At 43.6% G+C, this 21,799-nt stretch overlaps 1 protein-coding gene across 1 annotated transcript; it reads left to right on the top strand.

The window, feature by feature from the left end:
* Window positions 1-1,933: 1,933 nt before the first annotated feature.
* LOC139379186 (uncharacterized) lies at window positions 1,934-9,700 on the top strand. The gene is made up of 9 exons (XM_071122008.1): window positions 1,934-2,149; window positions 2,263-2,394; window positions 2,777-2,808; window positions 8,055-8,299; window positions 8,539-8,808; window positions 8,961-9,080; window positions 9,277-9,335; window positions 9,419-9,496; window positions 9,626-9,700. The coding sequence occupies exons 1-9, from the start codon at window positions 1,934-1,936 to the stop codon at window positions 9,698-9,700; spliced, it is 1,227 nt and encodes a 408-aa protein (XP_070978109.1).
* The last annotated feature ends 12,099 nt before the right edge of the window (window positions 9,701-21,799 follow it).

The following is a 21,799-nucleotide window of genomic DNA, read 5'->3' as shown; positions in this document are numbered from 1 at the left end:
TACCTTTGATGATCTTTATCTAGTTGCAGTCACAAGAGTCTCTGTTACACAATAAATGTTTGTGTTGTTCGATAAAGTTCCTCTTTATGTCCCAAAAACTCAGTTTTGTTGTTCAATAATCCACTGGCTCAATGGTGGTCACATGCAGGCGAATACATCCTAATAGTACCGGTAAAGTTTGTCGAAACGTGTCAAACGATGTTTAGAATTAATCCTCAGGTTGTCTATTGTCTAAATAATCGATAATATTTCAACCGGACAATAGCGTATTCAATGGAAAGGAAAAAGAACGTAGGGCGCGCAATCGGTCACGCGCGCAAACCAACTCTGCTTCACTCTACAGTCCACTTACAAAATGTCTCATTCTTCCTCATTTTTCAGAAAACAAGACTGAAACAATGTCTAAAGACTGTTGTCATCTAGCGGAAGCCATAGGAACTGCAATCTGGGTCTTAACCGATTACATACTGTGTAGGAATTCAATTGAAAACAACACACATCAAAAATTTCCCACTTCCTGGTTGGATTTTCCTCAGGTTTTCACCTGCCATATCAGTTATGTTAAACTCACAGACATTATTGTAACAGTTTTGGAAACTTTAGAGTGTTTTCTATCTAAATCTACCAATTATATGCATATCCTAGCTTCTGGGACAAAGTAACAGGCAGTTTACTTTGGGTGCGCTTCTCATCCAGATGTCGAAATACTGTCCCCAAACCATAACAAGTTTTTAAAGTGTCATCTCATTGGTCACTCCACCTTCTCGGGAGCCCCGCTTACCTCCCCCGTAAGCTTCAATGGAGAGCCGAGCACTTGTCGGGTGTTTCTAACTTAGCGTGCCCTCATCTTCGAGCTTCAGCCCTCCTCCTTCCCCTCGGATTGCTCCAAGATTGCCTACCTCATTACGCTGATGTCCGTGAGTGCTCTCACCTGGGCTACCGCTGTATGGGAACAACAGCCGGCCATAGTTAGTCGGCGTTAGTCTGGAGGGGTTTGTGGGAGAGGTGAATAGGTGGGTTTTGATGCCCGTTCTCCGGGAGAGAAGCTGCTCGGAAGAAAATCCAGCTTCGGCAGGACTCCCTTCAGTGTGGCAGACTATATGGTGGATTTACGCATGTTGGCAGCGGAGAGCGCTTCGAACCAGAAGCGCTGTTCTATATGTTCCTGCACGGTGTCTCGGAGGAGGTCAAGGACGAGCTTGCTGCTCGGGAGTTACCTACGGATCTCAATTATCTCATCGCTTTGACCATCCGAATCAACAGGCAATTACAGGAACGACGGAGGGAGAGGAAATTCGATTTCACTCACACGTCCAGGGATTCCACCTTGCCTCCGAGTCATCCCGGAAGTCCCCGACGGTCCCGTTGCTGATAGAACCCGAGGCTTCCCGACCTCCCCGGAGAGTCACCGAAGACGGCTGAGTCACCGCTTTCCGAGCCTATGCAACTAGGCAGAGCTGGGCTGTCGCCAGCAGAATGGCAATACAGGATCAACACTAAGAGTTGTCTGTATTGCGGGACACTTGGTCATTTTGTGTCTTCTTGTCCTTTAAAAAGACTAGGTTTACCGGTAGGGGCAAGTACTCCGGTGGAGCATATGGAGAACTTTTCTGCTTTCCTTGCTCGTAAGCCTTTTCATGACATTCTGCTGTGGGGAAATCAGTCTAAATCTCTCCGGGTCCTCATTGACTGGGGTCGCTGAGAGCTTTTTGGACGCTACCCTGGCTTCCGAGCTGAACATCCCCACTCAGCCCCTCTCCATTCCCATGGATGTTAGAGCACTGGACGTGCGCTCCATTGGCCGGGTCACTTATAATACCACTCCTTGTGTCAGGGATCACAGTGAGACTATTACATCTCTGCTCACCCAGTCTCCTCAGATTCTTGTGGTTTTGGGATTCTCCTGGCTCTGGTAAATGATGTTCTCTGCGACATGTTGAACCAGATCGTCTTCATTTACATTGATAACATCCTCGTCTTCTGCCACTCCCCCGAAGAACACGTGCTCCACATCCGACAGGTTCTTCAACGCCTGCTGGAGAATCAGCTGTTAGCTGTTCTGGCAGAGAAGTGTGAGTTGCATCGCGCCACCATCCCCTTTCTGGGGTACATCATCTCCGCTGGGAGTGTCAAGATGGATCCCGGGAAGGTGAGAGAGGTAATGGATTGGCCCCAGCCTGGGGTTCGCCAACTTTTATCGTCACTACATCCGGGGTTACAGCACCCTGGCTTCCCCCCCTGTCAGCACTCATCTCCCCCAAGTTTCCATTCACGTGGTCCCCTGCTGCATTCTGGGACCTCAAACATCGCTTCACCACTGCTCCCCACCCATTCAACCACCGCCTAAACGCCACGGAGAAAAATTACGATGTGTGGAATCGTGAGCTTCTCGAAGTAAAGATGGCTTTGGAGGAATTTTTCCAAGTACAAGCTGTTATTTACAAAAAACACCCCCCACCCCCCCACCCCTTGTCTTACCAGGTAGCATCTCTGTTCTGCCGGTGCATGGAAAATCCCGCCAGCTCTATATTGTCTGTTTCTTCATTCAGCCACGTCTCGGGGAAACATAAGATGTTATAGTTTTTCATGTCCCATTGGTAGGATAATCTTCATAGTTGGTCATCAATTTTATTGCACGTTAGCAAGAAGAACGGAAGGCATTGGGAGTTTATTTGCTCGCCTACGGATTCTCAGAAGGATCCTCGATCTGCGTCCCTTTTCCGACGTCTTTTCTTCACCCAAAAAGCATGGATCTGGGCCTGTCCAGTGAAAGCAGGATATCCTTCTCATCAGACTCGTTAACCTCTAGCGTCGAGCAAACCCATATCCGGGAGCATAATCATAGCCTCAAGCTCATTACCATAACGCAACGTTAACTATTCATGAAAATCGCAAATGAAATGAAAGAAATATATTCACTCACAAGCTTAGCCTTTTGTTAACAACACTGTCATCTCAGATTTTCAAAATATGCTTTTCAAACAAAGCTACACAAGCATTTGTGTAAGATTATTGATAGCCTAGCATAGCATTAAGCCTAGCATTGAGCAGGCAACATTTTCACAAAATCAAGAAAAGCATTCAAATAAAATTGTTTACCTTTGAAGAACTTCGGATGTTTTCAATGAGGAGACTCTGTTAGATAGCAAATGTTCATTTTTTCAAAAAATATTATTTGTGTAGAAGAAATCGCTCCGTTTTGTTCATCACGTTTGGCAAAAAAAAAAATCTGAAAATGCAGTCTCTACAACGCCAAACTTTTTACCAAATTACCTCCATAATATCAACAGAAACATGGCAAACGTTGTTTAGAATCAATCCTCAAGGTGTTTTTCACATATCTATTCGATGATAAATCATTCGTGGCAGTTGGGTTTCTCCTCGGAAGCAAGCGGAAAAATACACGCAGCTGGAGATTACGCAATAATTGCGACGGAGCACACCAAGCGAGCACCTGGTAGATGTAGTGTAAAATGGTCAATCTTCCAATGATATGCCTACAAATACGTCACAATGCTGTCGACATTATGGGGAAACGACAGAAAGTCTAAGCTCATTCGTGACCCATTCACAGCCATATAAGGACTCATTGGAACACAGCGCCTTCAAAATCTGGGGCACTTCCTGTTTGAAATGTGATCTTGGTTTCGCCTGTAGCATCAGTTCTGTGGCACTCACAGACAATATCTTTGCAGTTTTGGAAACGTCAGAGTGTTTTCTTTCCAAAGCTGTCAATTATATGCATAGTCGAGCATCTTTTCGTGACAAAATATTGCGCTTAAAACGGGAGCGTTTTTTTATCCAATAATGAAATACAGAGTTCCAAGAAGTTAAAACCTCTTGAGTGTAGGGGGCAGTATTTTGATGTTTGGATGAAAAACGTACCCATATTAAACTGCCTATTTCTCAGGCCCAGAATGTAGAATATACATATAATTGTCAGATTAGGATAGAAAACTGTCAAAATATTGTCTAACAGAACTGATATTGCAGGCGAAAACATGAGGAAATCAAACCAGGAAGTGGCTTCTATTTTGAAAGCTCCATGTTCCATAGCCTGCCTTCGCTCCTTTTAAAGGGATATCAACCAGATTCCTTTTCCTACGGTTTCCCCATGGTGTGAACAGTCTTTAGGCATAGTTTCAGGCTTTTATTTAGAAAAATGAGCGAGAAAGATCACATCACGTCATTGTATGGCTGGGTGCCAGCAGCATTTTGTATGCGCAACAGCATGGAGCATCCATTTTCTCTCTCTCTCTCTGAAGAAGCTACATTCCCAGTTGATATATTATCGATTATATATTGCAAAGACAACCTGAGGATTGATTATAAAAAACGTTTGACATCCTCGATCATTACGGATACTATTTGGAATTTTCATCTGAAATGTCGTGACCGCTCGAGCCTGTTGATTTCTGAACATATCGCGCCAAACAAATGGAGGTATTTTGGATATAAAAATAATCTTTATGGAACAAAAGCAACATTTATTGTGTAACTGGGAGTCTCGTGAGTGCAAACATCTGAAGATCATCAAAGGTAAGCAATTTAATTTATTGCTTTTCTGACTTTCGTGACCAATCTACTTGGCTGCTAGCTGTTTGTAATATTTTGCCTACCGAGAGAGATGTGCTTACATAAACGCTTGGTATGCTTTCGCCGAAAAGCTTCATTGAAATCTGACACGCCAGGTGGATGAACAACAAGCTAAGCTGTGTTTTGCTATATTGCACTTGTGATTTCATGAAAATTAAATATTTTTAGTAATTTAATTTGAATTTGGCGCTCTGCAATTCAGCGGTGGTTGACGAAAATGATCCCGCTAACGGGATGGGTGCATCAAGAAGTTAAAGGAAAAAGATTCTTCCAGTCCGTGGTGAGTAATCACTTTTCTGATGTCCAGAAGTTATTTTCGGTCATAAGAGGCGGAAACAGAAACATTATGTACACAATAAGATAAAAAAGAAATTGCAAAAAAATTTCACAAAATTCCACAATTGGTTGGGAGATTGTAAAACGTCAGCCATGTTCTTCGGCGCCATCATTAATTGCCTTTTAAACAGAGTATCTCCTCACCACGAAACGCCTCAACTCCAGGCAAGCTAGATGGGCCCTGCTGTTCACACGGTTCAACTTCTCCATCTCATATCGGCCGGGATCCAAGAATGTCAGGCCGGATGTGCTGTCTCACCGCTATAGCCCCATGGCTATTACCCAGGAGCCCGAGACCATCCTTCCCAACTCGTGCCTGGTGAAGGCACTCAGCTGGAAGCAGGTCAGGGAGGCGCAGTGATCCCAGCCAAGGGGGAGGGGTCAAGATAACTGAATGTTTGTGCCTGAATCATCCAGACTGGCCTGCCACCTGGGCTCCCGTTGAACCCTGGCTTTTGTGCGACAACGCTTCTAGTGGCCTACCATGGTCCCTGACGTCTCCGCATTCGTCGCCGCTTGCGCGGCTTATGCACAAAACAAGCCTCTTCGACAAGCTCCGGCTGGTCTCCACCAACATCTTCCTGTCCCTCACCGTCCCTGGTCTCACATCTCCCTGGACTTGGTCACGGGTCTTCCCCCATCTGATGGCACACCGCCATCCTGACTGTGGTGGATCGGTTTTCTAAAGCCGCCCACTTCATTCCTCTCCCCAAATTTCCCTCTGCCAAAGAGACGGCCCAGCTTATGGTGCAGCACGTCTTCCGGATTCATGGACTACCAGTCGGCATGGTCTCTGACTGGGGCCCTCAGTTCTCGTCCCGGTTCTGGAAGGCGTTCTGCACCCTCATTGGGTCGTCGGTCAGTCTGTCCTCCGGGTGGAATCCCGCAAACTCTTCCCCCCCGGTTAATCGGCCCGTTTCCCATTTCCAAAATCATTAGCCACTCTGCTGTTCGTCTTCTGTTGCCCTGGACCCTTCGTATGCATCCTAACTTTCATGTGTCCAGAGTTAAACCCATGTCTCACAGCCCTTTGTCTCCTGCCTACCCTGACCCTGAGCCTGCCTGCCATCTTGTACCTTTACCGTACCTTTCTGGAATACTTACCCCTGCCTGCCCTTGACCTGTCTTTTGCCTGCCCCTGTTAGATTAATAAACTGTTGTTACTTCGACGTTGTCTGCATCTGGATTTTACCTGAAACGTGATAATTCTGTAAATAACTGGTAATATTATTCTGATATTTTATCTTCACCCCTTATAGAAACAACAACCCCACCTGAGGCAGATTCAGTCTCTTCTGAAGTGAAGCCAGGCACACCTGAGTGAAGGGGTAGAATGTGACCTATTTTTCAGCTAACATAAAATTATTATTTCATAGAACAGCAGGCCTCATCAAAAGGAAGTTTCTGCTCTTTATTCTCTGTGTTTTGGTTAGTCTCTGCACCAGTGTTAAGGAAAGAGCTTTTTCCAGCCATGCTCCTATAGAGCAGCAGTCTCATATTGGCAACACTGGCTCTGGTGTGATGGCTATGAGAGTCTCTAATGGAATTAAAATAAAGAGACAGGTAATTGGGGGAAAGGTCATGTATCACTTTAAAAACCATCAACAGTTTAATCTGCACCACCACCAGATCGCCTGGAAACTGGCACTTTAGTTTGTTTTGGGCCATTGGAAGTTTGTCCTTCAGATTTTTTGTTATGCCACTGAACCATGAGATACAAGCATAGTCATAGTGGCACTGTATCAGAGATGTTGCCAGGGTCCTCTTGCCGGGAAATGTGTTCTGGAGTGAACATTCCCAATGGCCTTCAGAGCCACAAGTTCACATGTCATGTGTTGGTCCAGTTCACATCCCAATGAATGCAACAGAGCATTTTTCCTTCACCGCTACACTATTAAACTTGACCAAGAAGTTGGAAGAGTTGTTCACTTTGTGTTTGAAACCAAACAGAATACATTCTGTCTTGCCTAAATGGATAACCACTTACTGACTTTAGTCAGTTGTCTGCTTAGGGTCTTTTCAATGGTCTCCTTATTCTAATGTGAAACCAAGAGGGTAGAATCATCCCCAAACAGGATCTATTGCATGTGCTTGCTTGCATGATGAAGTAAGAAAAAACCGTCAGCTTTCTCTAACTTCGTTGCTGGTCTTTACATGGTGTGTGTTGCCTGTAAGCATGCCCAATCATCAGTGATTGGTTGGATAACTCAAAACATTTGCTTTACTACTGTTTGAACAACTACATAATACCTTTATTCAGGAACATATCATAATGTGTGTATTCTGCAGTTATGAATGAGTGCCGATGGTGTGGTTGGGTCAGCAGCTGTTGCAGTGCTTCTAGAACGCAACAGATCTTATGACCCTGTGCCTAATGGCTGTCATTCACTACATTTAAGGGGATATGGGACTGTATCAAATTATTGTTTCTATTAAATAATATGATACATTGTCTGACTGGGATAGCTGCAGTTATGTCTTAAATTCTTAAATGAACTGTAACTGTGTTTTTTTCTTAATTCAAGACAGAGGATTTTTCGTGTAAGGGTTTATAATTCTTTACTTCAGACTGATATGTAATTATAACGTTGCTCATGCAGTATATGATGCATTTCTGGTGAACAAATACACAGTAAACACAGAGGTATTTGTACTTGTGAACTGAGGAGGGGTTATCAGATCCACCCCCACTTCTCTTTTCCTGTCATCTCATCCTGTTCTACTGAATGTGGGGGAGGAGTGGACTTTAATGAAGTTAAAAAGGACACACACTCAGATACGTAAAGATATAAAGTGAAAATATACAAAGTGCCACGTAAAGCATAAATGAAACCTGGAAATGCGATATATAAATCCAATCCATTATTATCTATTATTGATTATGTAGGACTTTGCATTGTAGTGTATTATTGTGTAATTATTCGTGTAGGCACATTTTAACAAGTATTACAGTCACTCTGTAACAAGTATTGCAGTGTAACAATGAGTAATTACATCACATGCTACATCGTACTTACATGAATAATTATACAGTAATAAGATCATTGTAATATAGTGTGCAACCATTGACTGATGTCAGAAAAAGAAAAAAAATCACCTTTATAACGTATGTATTTGTGTGTTTCAGGTGTGGGTGTTCCTCTGATCATCAACAAGAGAGTGGGGGACTCCGTGGAGCTGCTGGCAGGCTTAGAGACGGGACATTTAAAATCATTGGAGTGGAAGTATAGAGGAAAGGATATTGCAGAATTCAACACCGAAGTTGTATATTCACCTGGATCCCAGTTTGAGGGGAGACTAAAGATGAACACCAAAAACTTCAGGGGATTTTCTACTTACAGTAAGACCATCACTCTGAAGGTCCACGGTAGGCTGTTATCACCATTTTTTTAATCCTATTTTGATATAACTCTTATTTATATCCATAACCATGGCTGATGATCTTTAAACTATAACACAGGTTTTGTGGTTTTATACTGACCTAACTCACGTGCTTTGTTAAATATCCATCCCATTTTCAAGTCGTCTTTCTCCTGGTGGTATGGCTATGGTAGGGTTCATTTAGAAGACTGATTACGAGTCTTTATCTCTCTCCTGGTTGGTCAGAGCCTATATCCAAGGTGGCGATCCAGACAGACATCAAGCTATTGGCCAACCACTCCTGTACGGTACGGCTGGTGTGCAACGTGTCCTCCTACCCCAACATTACCTACACCTGGGAGAGAGACAATGAGATCTACGGGGACGCCCAGCAGATTCACTTCTCTCTCTCACCAGCAGAGAGAGACATCAGTGTAAAGTGCAACGCCTCCAACCTAGTCAGTTGGAAAACTGCTTTTGAGATGGCAAAGTGTAGTAATGACACAACCACCCCAGGTACCTAGATATCATAATAATCCCTTCCATACACTTTTTAGTGTGCTTATACGATAATGTTGAACGCAATGTGATTACATTGGATGTACTGTACATGATATAGAGACATTCAGTCTTTATCATATTGTATAGTCTAATCGTGTGTGTTGTACAATATGTGACAGGACTGGCGTGGTATACCATCTACATCGGAATATCAGTGGGAGGCGCTGTGGTGCTGATCCTCACTGTAGCTGTGGCAGTCTGCTACTGCAGGGGCCAAAGTAACACAGGTATGTACAGCTTAGGGGCCTCAGCTATACTTAAGGTGACATTTCAGGTGGTTCTAGAAGTATTCTTCAGCTGCTATGATTTTGGGGGGGATTTGCTAGAAATGAGAAAAACCCCTAATTAATTCATGGGTATGTTTGTTGATATCCCGTATAAAATGTTTCTGATTGGTTGATATTTTGTTCTTATAAAACACAGAAGATCTAATTGACAACACAATATATGCTGATGTTATGGACAACATAATAATTAGAGATGTAAGTATACATTGCCTTATTATGTATCTGAATGTGTTAAAGCTGTATGTACTGTATTGTAATGGGCTGTATTTTGATTCCAGACAAGATCAAACAGTCATCTAAACCCAGTATCCATCTATGAAACTGTCAATGATCTGGTTATCCCAAGATTGAACAAGGTAAGATATAAATGGTCATAATGGTAAAATGTCTGTGGTTGAATGGAAGACTATGTAGTCTACTTTGAGAATAGTCACTACCTTTCTTGATGCTGAAACAGTTTCTTCTAGATTATCTGTCACATGTAGCTGCAGACTCTGTATGACAAGATCACATTTGGACGCCCAGAAGGCCCCCCTTCTCCCTACCAGGAAGTACTGTGAGCTGAACAGGATGTGGTCATAAGCTGGGCCTTCCATAGATGTGGAACCCTCTCCATCTTACAAGTGTATATTCTGTAGATAGGCCTAGATGTTGCTGTTTAATTTCATCACAAACTACACTATTTGCTTTCTTTTTCACCATTGTAATCTTCTCCCTTTATTATTTCTCATATCTACAGAATATCATAAGGCCTTATGCCTTTCTTTGAAGGTCTAGTTACAATTAGGAGATTCTGAAATGTCACTACATCTCTGAGCATGAGGACTTCCACTGACCGGCGCCGACAGAGATGGCCGCCTCGCTTCGCGTTCCTAGGAAACTATGCAGTATTTTGTTTTTTTACATTGGTACCCCAGGTCATCTTAGGTTTCATTACATACAGTCGGGAGGAACTACTGAATATAAGGGAAACGTCAACTCACCATCAGTACGACCAGGAATATGATTTTCCCGAAGGGGATCCTGTGTTCTGCCTTCCACCCAGGACAATGGATTGGATCACAGCCGACGACCCAAACAACGACGTCGTAAAAGAGACAAAAGAAGCGGTCTTCTGGTCAGGCTCCGGAAACGGGCACATCGCGCACCACTCCCTAGCATACTACTCGCCAATGTCCATCTCTTGACAATAAGGTTGATGAAATCCGAGCAAGGGTAGCCTTCCAGAGAGACATCAGAGACTGTAACGTTCTTTGCTTCACGGGAACATGGCTCACTCGAGAGAGAGAGACGCTAACGGAGTCGGTACAGCCAGCTGGTTTCTTCACGCATCGCGCCGACAGAAACAACCATCTTTCTGGTAAGAAGAGGGGCGGGGGGGTATGCCTTATGATTAACGAGACGTGTTGTGATCATAACAACATACAGGAACTCAAGTCCTTCTGTTCACCTGACTTAGAATTCCTCACAATCAAATGTTGACTCCATTATCTACCAAGGGAATTCTCTTCAATTATAATCACAGACGTATATATTCCCCCCCAAGCAGACACATCGATGGCCATGAACAAACTTTATTTGACTCTATGCAAACTGGAAACCATAGTTGCATTCATTGTAGCTGGGGATTTTAACAAGGCTAATCTGAAAACAAGACTCCCTAAACTGTATCAGCATATCGATTGTGCTACCAGGGCTGGTAAAAGCCTGGATCATTGCTATTCTAACTTCCGCGACGCATACAAGGCCTCCCCCGCCCTCCTTTCAGAAAAGCTGACCACGACTCCATTTTGTTGCTTCCAGCCTACAAACAGAAACTAAAACAAGAAACTCCCGTGCTCAGGTCTGTTCAACGCTGGTCCGACCAATCTGATTCCACGCTTCAAGACTGCTTCGATCACGTGGATTGGGATATATTCCGCATTGCGTCAAACAACAACATTGATGAATACGCTGATTCAGTGAGCGAGTTCATTAGACAGTGCATTGATGATGTCGTACCCATAGCAACGATTAAAATATTCCCAAACCAGACACCGCGGATTGATGGCAGCATTCTCGTGAAACTGAAAGCGCGAACCACTGCTTTTAACCAGGGCAAGGTGACAGAAAACATGACCGAATACAAACAGTGTAGCTATTCCCTCCGCAAGGCAATCAAACAAGCTAAGCGTCAGTATAGAGACAAAGTAGAGTTGCAATTCAACGGCTCAGACACAAGAGGTATGTGGCAGGGTCTACAGTCAATCACGGATTACAAAAAGAAAACCAGCCCCGTCGTGGACCAGGATGTCTTGCTCCCAGACAGACTAAATAACTTTTTTGCCCGCTTTGAGGACAATACAGTGCCACTGACACGGCCCGCTACCAAAACCTGCGGACTCTCCTTCACTGCAGCCGACGTGAGTAAAACATTTAAGCGTGTTAACCCTCGCAAGGCTGCAGGCCCAGATGGCATCCCCAGCCGCATCCTCAGAGCATGCACAGACCAGCTGGCTGGTGTGTTTACGGACATATTCAATCAATCCTTATCCCAGTCTGTTGTTCCCACATGCTTCAAGAGGGCCACCATTGTCCCTGTTCCAAAGAAAGCTAAGGTAACTGAGCTAAAGGACTACCGCCCCGTAGCACTCACTTCCGTCATCATGAAGTGCTTTGAGAGACTAGTCAAGGACCATATCACCTCCACCCTACCTGACACCCTAGACCCCCTCCAATTTGCTTACCGCCCAAATAGATCCACAGACGACGCGATCGCAACCACACTGCACACTGCCCTAACCCATCTGGACAAGAGGAATACCTATGTGAGAATGCTGTTCATCGACTAAAGCTCAGCATTTAACATCATAGTACCCTCCAAACTCGTCATCAAGCTCGAGACCCTGGGTCTCGACCCCGCCCTGTGCAACAGGGTACTGGACTTCCTGACGGGCCGCCCCCAGGTGGTGAGGGTAGGTAACAACATCTCCACCCCGCTGATCCTCAACACTGGGGCCCCACAAGGGTGCGTTCGGAGCCCTCTCCTGTACTCCCTGTTCACCCACGACTGCGTGGCCATGCACGCCTCCAACTCAATCATCAAGTTTGCGGACGACACTACAGTGGTAGGCTTGATTACCAACAACGACGAGTCGGACTACAGGGAGGAGGTGAGAGCCCTGGAGTGTGGTGTCAGGAAAATAACCTCACACTCAACATCAACAAAACAAAGGAGATGATTGTGGACTTCAGGAAACAGCAGAGGGAGCACCCCCGTATCCACATCGACGGAACAGTAGTGGAGAGGGTAGTAAGTTTTAAGTTCCTCGGCGTATACATCACGGACAAATTGAATTGGTCCACCCACACAGACAGCGTCGTGAAGAAGGCGCAGCAGCGCCTCTTCAACCTCAGGAGGCTGAAGAAATTTGTCTTGTCACCAAAAGCACTCACAAACTTTTATATATGCACAATCGAGAGCATCCTGTCGGGCTGTATCACTGCCTGGTACGGCAACTGCTCCGCCCACAACCGTAAGGCTCTCCAGAGGGTAGTGAGGTCTGCACAACGCATCGCCGGGGGCAAACTACCTGCCCTCCAGGACACCTACACCACCCGATGTCACAGGAAGGCCATAAAGATCATTAAGGACAACAACCACCCGAGCCACTGCCTGTTCATCCCGCTATCATACAGAAGGCGAGGTCAGTACAGGTGCATCAAAGCAGGGACCGAGAGACTGAAAAACTGCTTCTATTTCAAGGCCATCAGACTGTTAAACAGCCACCACTAACATTGAGTGGCTGCTGTCAACACACTGACTCAACTCCAGCCATTTTAATAATGGAAATTTGATGGAAATTGATGTAAAAATATATGACTAGCCACTTTAAACAATGCTACTTAATATAATGTTTACATACCCTACATTACTCATCTCATATGTATATACTGTACTCGATACCATCTACTGCATCTTGCCTATGCCGTTCTGTACCATCACTAATTCATATATATTTATGTACATATTCTTTATCTCTTTACACTTGCTTTGGAATTGTTAGGTTAGATTACTCGTTGGTTATTACTGCATTGTCGGAACTAGAAGCACAAGCATTTCGCTACACTCGCATTAACATCTGCTAACCATGTGTTTGTGACCAATACATTTTGATTTGATTTGATTTAGTAGGCGTGGTGATCAGACAAGCTTCTATGTATCTTTCTTGATTAAAGAAAAGAGTTGTAGATAATAGTGTGACATTGATTAGTGAGGTTGATTTATGCATGTGAATAGAAAGTGTACTCTTTTGCATCAGGATTATGTGCTGGTTAGGCATTGTTGAGGTTATAATCAGAGAGTATATGATGGAGAGCCTTTGTTACATGCGGATTGTAGTTGTTCTTATTTGATTTGTCCGCATGTCCAAAATGGCATTCATGCCGGTCCCAATAACCAGATGGAATTCAATTACTTCCAAAAAATATGCCGTTCACAGAATAAACAAGTTTCTAATTTTTTGCGTACATTGAGTGCCTTGCATTTAGAGTGAATTGTAATTAACACTCATGACTGTATTTGTTTGCTACAGAGACATTATTGTTGTATTGAATGGTTTTAAGTACTCTAGCCTTCACCAAGTGAGTGCCTAAGTGAATATGTTGTCTTTAAAATTAAACTCATTATGACACACATTACATATACAGGTATCATAAAGCCTTGGAGGGCCTAGTTACACACTAACACACTGGTCTGAAACTCCTTGTTTACTGGCCATATCAAGCCTGCAAGTCACATTATGTTGGCTTGCAAAGTGAAGTGAAGTGACTACTATTGGATTAGTTTAATTGGTTGATTAATCTTATGCTACACAAACATAGATAACATACATTTTTTCTAAAGTACATGCAAATACACAGGTATTGAAACAAACCATTCTGAAAATCAACCTGCAAGAGATCGTGCTGAAATAATGATAATGATAATGATTGGTGTGGTTTTGAGTTATTTTGAGCAAACATGAATTTGTAATTTTACTCAACAAGTTTGTTCAAATACAACTGACTTCAAGCAGAGTTTCTTGACTAAAGACACGAACACATTGGCTCAAATTCTTGTCCTTTTTAAGTCCACTCAACTTGCATAATAACACTAAATAAGTAATTGGTTAAGTTTGACGTTTTTTGTATGAAATTAAAAGTCTGAGGAACTTCACATTAGGTCACCTGTTTGTCATAGTTGAGGGGTCATGGTTTGCTCTCTTCCTCTTTAGCAGTGTGGGTTTGTGAAGGAAGGCGCTGTGTGATGCTGATCAGAGAGAGTCAAATAGAGAAATGGTTGTAGTCATATGCAAAAACCTGCAAAAACCTAGTTGTTGGGCTGATGAGTACACATGAAAAGTTGTGCATGGATTTATGTCCTTGTTACGGATACAGGTATCCTGTGTCTGTGTGTATCCTGTGTCTGTGTGTATCCTGTGTGTGTTTCTTTTCTCTCCTTCTCCCCTCACACGTGAAAATCATCACTCCCCAATCAGTCAACAATCAACCCATCAATCAGAAGACACACCTCCTCCTGTTTCCTACCCTATCACAGTTCCTTCCCCATGGTTTAAAAACCCCATCATTTGTTTGTTCAGGAGCTCAATCTTTGTAATGGCATGTTGGTAGATAGCTGTTCTATATAGATTTCAGTAGCTCAATCTTTGTAATGCCATGTTGGTAGATAGCTGTTCTTTATAGATTTCAGGAGAGCTCAATCTTTGTAAATGACATGTTGGTAGATCTCTGCTCTTGATAGATTTCAGTAGCACAATCTCTTTGTAAATGCCATGTATGTAGATCTCGCTCTTTGTGTATTAATTAACCTCTTCTTTTGTTTGAGCACCTCCAAATCACTTTGTCATCTCCTGTGAGTATTGTTTTTGCTAATGGTGTTTGCTGGTGGGAAAAGGGGAAACCAAGACAAGTCGCCCATGGGCATACACTACCCGTAGGTAAACTTTGTTAAAACACACTAGTTAGAACTGGGCGGACCACCCACTGTATTTTTGGTTAGTTAGCTGTTGTTGAAATAGGCTAGTCTAGCTTAGGGGTGTTTTTGCATATTTGTTTCTTTCCTTGGGTCCAGCTCAGCCCCTTTTTCCTGCTCCCCCCCCCATTACCGTGTGTTTATAATAAACCCTGAGTTTGACGGTATTATTTCGGTTGTCGTGGTTATTTCGTTCACTTTTACTTTGTCACTATTATAATTTACATGAGTTATGTTACGGGTCTCACTACCATCCCCCCTAGACTGTCGGGCCAAAAGAGATACGTAACATAAGTGGGGGCTCATCTGGGATCTGTCTTTACTGACACCCATGCCGCTCATGTAGATTGTTGTAGTGGTATGGTTCAGTGTTGAGCGTCATAGCTGAAGTAGCATTAGTGTTTGCTATTTTCGTTGGCTCTTGTGAAGTAGTGTAAGATGGCTACTTTTGATTTGAAGTCCTTTTTGGATAATCCTTCGTGGGAGGTTTTTGATAAATGTCGTAGAGTTGATTTAATGACCTTGGCTGACCATTACTCAATATCGATTCCGCAGAGTGTAGTTAAGGCGGAGGTTAAACAGCTAGTGTTAAATGTATTGTTGGAAGATCAGGTGCTTGTGTTACCGCTGCCTGAGTCTACTAACCCTGTAGGGGATGTAACTGCTCCTATAAGCCCATTGGTATCTGATAATGAGGGTGAGGCTAAAACACCAGCCACATTGTCCCATTTTGATCCACTCTCCCCACTATCAAACGGTGATGCCAGAAGGGATGTCCGTTTAGCACAGTTCCAACTAGAGGTGGAAGAGAGAGCCCAAATTAGGCGAGAGACTCTCCAGTTGGAGATGTGTAAAATTGAGGCAGAAAGAGAACAGCGGCATTTAGATTTGGAGATGGGTAAAATTGAGGCAGAAAAAGAACAGCGGCATTTAGATTTGGAGATGGGTAAAATTGAGGCAGAAAAAGAACAGCGGCATTTAGATTTGGAGATGGGTAAAATTGAGGCAGAAAAAGAACGAGAACAACGGCAGATGATGTGTAAAATTGAGGCAGAAAGAGAACAGCGGCAGATGACGTTTAAAATGCGCCAGATGGAACTGGAGGCAGAGACAGCGAGGCTAGCCTTCGTTCCTACTGTGCCTGTTTGTGAGCCGTCCTCACCTGCTGTGTCCTCAAACACGTTTGACATTAGTAGGCAGATTGCCTTAGTACCTTTGTTCAGAGAGTTGACTCCTATTTTTGTGTATTTGAGCGTGTAGCATTGAAGTGGCCTGAAGAGGTATGGTGCCTATTACTTCAGTGTAAATTAACTGGTAAAGCCCAAGAGGTTTTGTCAGCGCTACCTCTGGAGGACAGTTTGAATTATGAAGTGGTCAAAGCTACTGTTCTTCGTGCCTATGAGCTTGTGCCTGAGGCATACCGACAGAGATTTAGGTCTCATAGAAAGTCTTCTAGTAAGACTTATGTGGAATTTGCTAGAGACAAGGGAAATCTGTTTGATAAATGGCATGCTGCTAGTAAGGTAACTGATTTCAACTCTCTCCGGGAGTTAATCTTGTTGGAAGAGTTTAAAAATTGCTTACCCGAACGCATTGTAGTTTACCTTAACGAACAGAAAGTATCCTCCCTGGCAGAAGCGTCTGTGTTGGCAGACGAGTTTGTGTTGACGCACAAGAGTGTGTTTTCGGCTCAAACTGAGAGTAGAACCACTGAGTTTCCTACCTTTAGCCCTAGTCGGCCCGCAGTAGTATATCAAGCACGCCAGAAGAATGAGCGTTCCTGTTTCTATTGTCATAAAGTGGGACATATGATTAATGATTGCTTCCTGCTTAAACGCAAACAAGGGATGCCTCTTCGTGCCAAGCCGCCAACAGGTGTTGGTCTAATTCGTACGGTTGTGAGGTCTGCAACAAAACAGGTGCCTCAGGGTAACTGTAGTTTGAAAGACCCAGTCCCCGACCGCAGTTATGAACCATTCATTTTCGAGGGGTTTGTGTCCCTAGAGAATGACGAAGCGTCTCAGCGTCCGGTTAAAATCCTTAGAGATACTGGTGCGGCGCAGTCGTTTATATTGTCTGATGTGTTGCCCTTATCTGACGATACATACTGTGGTTCCAGTGTGTTAGTGCAGGGTATTGAAATGGGTTTTGTCCCAGTGCCGTTGCACTTTGTGAAAGTACACTCTGAGTTAATCAGTGGAATATTCAGAGTGGGGGTACGTCCTAAGTTGCCAGTGAAAGGTGTGACCTTTATAATGGGTAACGATATTGCCGGAGGAAAGGTAGTACCCGTATTGGAAGTATTGGATAAAAGTGACCACTCTCTCTCGAATGAGTTGGCACAGAGTTATCCACATGTGTTCCCCGCTTGTGCTGTCACTCGTGCTCAGGCACTACAAGAGGGTGACGTGATAGATTTGTCGAACACTGTTCTGTTCAAAGAGGATGATCAAGAGGATGGATTGTGTGATACCTCTGAGAAGCTGATCACCTCTGACAAACAGCCCAGGAAAGAATCAAAGTACGTTGAAGTTATTGCTGATGCAATACAATTACCAGTCACTCGTGAGCAGCTGATTGCTAACCAAAAGGTTGACAACAAGCTTGCTAAATGTTTTTCTAGTGTTGTCTCGTTAGAAGAGGTGAAGAAGAAGAATGTGGCTTACTTCATTGATGGTAATCTCCTCATGCGTAAATGGAAATCCCATGTTGACGCGGGTGGAGATTGGAATGCTGTTTACCAAATAGTGATTCCTACAGCCTTTCGACAAAATGTGTTATCCCTTGCTCATGATCACCAGTGGTCTGGTCATTTAGGAATTACAAAGACGTATGATCGGATCCTTCGACATTTCTTTTGGCCAGGTTTAAAACAAGATGTGGCTCAGTTCTGTCGGACATGCCACACCTGTCAGATAACAGGAAAACCAAATCAGGTTATTCCTCCTGCTCCTCTTTGTCCTATACCTGTCATAGGTGAACCATTTGAGCATGTGGTGGTTGATTGTGTCGGACCGTTACCGAAGACAAAATCGGGTAACCAGTTTTTGTTAACGATAATGTGTATGGCTACAAGATACCCCGAGGCTATTCCTCTGAGAAGGATTACAGCTCCGATAGTGAGTAAAGCCTTAATAAAATTCTTCACGACATTCGGGTTACCTAAGGTGGTACAAAGCGATCAAGGTACCAATTTCCTATCCAAGCTCTTCAAGCAGGTGTTGAAATCCTTATCAATTACGCACCGTGTATCAAGCGCCTATCACCCAGAGTCTCAGGGTGCGCTTGAAAGATGGCATCAGACACTGAAGTCTATGCTACGTAAATATTGTTTGGAATCTGAGAAAGATTGGGATGAGGGAGTTCCTCTAGTTTTGTTTGCGGCTCGTGAAACTGTGCAGGAGTCCCTAGGTTTCAGCCCGGCTGAACTAGTGTTTGGTCACACAGTAAGAGGACCAATGAAAGTCCTTAAAGAGCAGTTCTTGTCCCAAGAGTTGTGTACCAGAGATGAGAATGTGTTGGACTATGTTAGTCGCTTTCGTGAGCGCCTACACCAAGCTTGTGCTCTTGCAAAGGAAGCTCTGTCTTCCTCACAGAGGAGCATGAAAAGACACTATGATAAAGAGGCTGTTTCTCGTCCACTACAGCCAGGTGACCAAGTACTGGTGTTATTACCTTTTCCAGGATCTTCACTGTCAGCTCGTTTCTCTGGTCCTTATTTAATTGAAAAGAAAATAAGTGAAACTGACTATGTGCTTCAAACTCCTGATAGAAAACGCCAATCTCGTGTGTGTCACATTAACATGTTGAAAGCATACCACACCCGACCCATCACACAGTTAGATAGTTCAAAAACAGAGGAAGGTACTGCTGTCTCCTCTGCTACTACTGCGATGATAGTGGACTGTCATATTGATGATGTTGATGGCTTGGAGTTGCGCAATACTCAACAGCAGTGTGTTAGATTGCCCAACTCAGAAATGCTGCTGTCTATCCAGTCAGGTCTGGTTCATTTAACGGATGGACAGGCTAATGATATTGTGAGGCTACTACACAGTTTTCCATGTCTCTTTAATGACGTTCCTACTCGCACAAATGTGTTGGAACATGACATTAATGTTGGAAATGCTACACCTATCAAGCAACACCCATATCGTATCAACGCTTCCAAGAGGAAGATAATGAGGGATGAGGTGAGATATTTGTTGGAGAATGACCTGGCTAAGCCAAGTTCAAGCCCTTGGAGTTCTCCTTGCATTCTGGTTCCTAAACCTGATGGTACGTCCAGGTTATGTACGGATTATCGAAAGGTAAATTCTGTCACAATGCCAGATTCGTTCCCGTTACCCAGACTGGACGACTGTATCGACACTATTGGTGCTGCTAAGTATGTGACCAAGTTGGACCTCTTAAAAGGTTACTGGCAGGTTCCGTTAACTTCACGTGCTTCTGAGATTTCTGCCTTTGTGACCCCAGACAACTTCCTTCAGTACTCAGTCATGGCTTTTGGGATGCGAAATGCACCAGCCACTTTCCAACGACTGGTTAACTCTGTATTAGCTGGCGTTCCTAATTGTAGTGCATACCTTGATGACCTAGTGATTTATTCGTCTACGTGGTCAGATCATGTTGACTTGCTAAGGGTAGTATGTGAACGGTTGGCAGCTGCTTCTCTAACCCTGAACTTGGCAAAGTGCGAGTTTGGGAAGGCTACTGTTACCTATCTCGGTAAAGAGGTTGGCCATGGACAGGTGCGCCCTGTTGATGCCAAGGTCTTGGCTATAACTGCATTCCCTGCACCTACCACTAGACGAGAGCTACGCCGCTTTTTAGGGATGGTTGGCTATTACCGTAGCTTCTGTAAAAATTTCTCTGCGGTAGTTGCTCCATTGACTGATTTGCTCAGTCCGGCAAGACCATTTGTGTTGTCCCCTGATTGTAAGAGAGCTTTTGAATCAGCGAAAGCACTATTATGTAGTACCCCTGTACTTGCTGCTCCGGATTTTGAACAACCGTTCAAGCTTGAGGTAGATGCTAGTGCCAGAGGTGCTGGTGCTGTTCTACTGCAGCAGGACAAGAGTGGAGTAGATCATCCCGTTTGTTATTTTTCACGTAAATTTAATAAATGTCAAACAAACTATGCGACAATAGAACAAGAAGCTCTTGCTTTGTTGTTGGCTCTGCAATACTTCGAAGTATACATTGGTTCCAGTGCCCTACCAGTGATTGTGTATACTGACCATAACCCCTTAGTTTTTCTCCACCGAATGTACAACCAGAACCAGCGCCTTATGCGTTGGGCGCTGATTGTACAAAATTATAATTTGGAGATCCGCCACAAAAAGGGTTCAGATAATGTGTTGGCAGATGCTTTGTCTCGTGTGTGAAGATGATTTCAGTATGTTTTGCAAGGTTGTTGATTTGTTGTGAGTGTTCATTTAAATACTGTAGTCGCAATCCCCCCTAGGGTTGCTCTTTTAAGGGTGGGAGTGTTACGGATACAGGTATCCTGTGTCTGTGTGTATCCTGTGTCTGTGTGTATCCTGTGTGTGTTTCTTTTCTCTCCTTCTCCCCTCACAGGTGAAAATCATCACTCCCCAATCAGTCAACAATCAACCCATCAATCAGAAGACACACCTCCTCCTGTTTCCTACCCTATCACAGTTCCTTCCCCATGGTTTAAAAACCCCATCATTTGTTTGTTCAGGAGCTCAATCTTTGTAATGGCATGTTGGTAGATAGCTGTTCTATATAGATTTCAGTAGCTCAATCTTTGTAATGCCATGTTGGTAGATAGCTGTTCTTTATAGATTTCAGGAGAGCTCAATCTTTGTAAATGACATGTTGGTAGATCTCTGCTCTTGATAGATTTCAGTAGCACAATCTCTTTGTAAATGCCATGTATGTAGATCTCGCTCTTTGTGTATTAATTAACCTCTTCTTTTGTTTGAGCACCTCCAAATCACTTTGTCATCTCCTGTGAGTATTGTTTTTGCTAATGGTGTTTGCTGGTGGGAAAAGGGGAAACCAAGACAAGTCGCCCATGGGCATACACTACCCGTAGGTAAACTTTGTTAAAACACACTAGTTAGAACTGGGCGGACCACCCACTGTATTTTTGGTTAGTTAGCTGTTGTTGAAATAGGCTAGTCTAGCTTAGGGGTGTTTTTGCATATTTGTTTCTTTCCTTGGGTCCAGCTCAGCCCCTTTTTCCTGCTCCCCCCCCCATTACCGTGTGTTTATAATAAACCCTGAGTTTGACGGTATTATTTCGGTTGTCGTGGTTATTTCGTTCACTTTTACTTTGTCACTATTATAATTTACATGAGTTATGTTACGGGTCTCACTACCATCCCCCCTAGACTGTCGGGCCAAAAGAGATACGTAACAGTCCTTTTCAGAGAGAAGAATGACAATGTTCTGGCAGCATCCATTATCTGTAGTTCACTTATTAATTTATCTTTTACATTCAATCTATCACTGTGATCACTACTTTCCTGGGTTAATACTTTGAACAGTTGACAGACTGTAACTCAAGAACATCCACATGCAGTTGACCTCCAAATAGCTACAACATAAACCAAATGATAAACATGCCATGACCTCAAACCTTTGACACCTCTCTTAGTGACATTAAAGATTGTAC

The sequence above is a fragment of the Oncorhynchus clarkii genome, chromosome 21 (genome assembly GCF_045791955.1).
Source record: "Oncorhynchus clarkii lewisi isolate Uvic-CL-2024 chromosome 21, UVic_Ocla_1.0, whole genome shotgun sequence".
NCBI classification, from domain to species: Eukaryota; Metazoa; Chordata; class Actinopteri; order Salmoniformes; family Salmonidae; genus Oncorhynchus; species Oncorhynchus clarkii.
The sequence above is the reverse complement of the archived record's forward strand: the minus strand, read 5'-3'. Positions and strand labels throughout refer to the sequence as shown.

What these genes read in the sequence shown, in the direction of transcription:
- LOC139379186 (XM_071122008.1), top strand. Translation starts at nt 1,934, where the DNA reads ATGTTGAACCAGATCGTCTTCATTTACATTGATAACATCCTCGTCTTC. An exon ending in CATCACTCTGAAGGTCCACG is followed by an intron (nt 8,300 to 8,538) that starts GTAGGCTGTTAT and finishes CTGGTTGGTCAG; the next exon opens with AGCCTATATCCAAGGTGGCG. An exon ending in CAGGGGCCAAAGTAACACAG is followed by an intron (nt 9,081 to 9,276) that starts GTATGTACAGCT and finishes TATAAAACACAG; the next exon opens with AAGATCTAATTGACAACACA.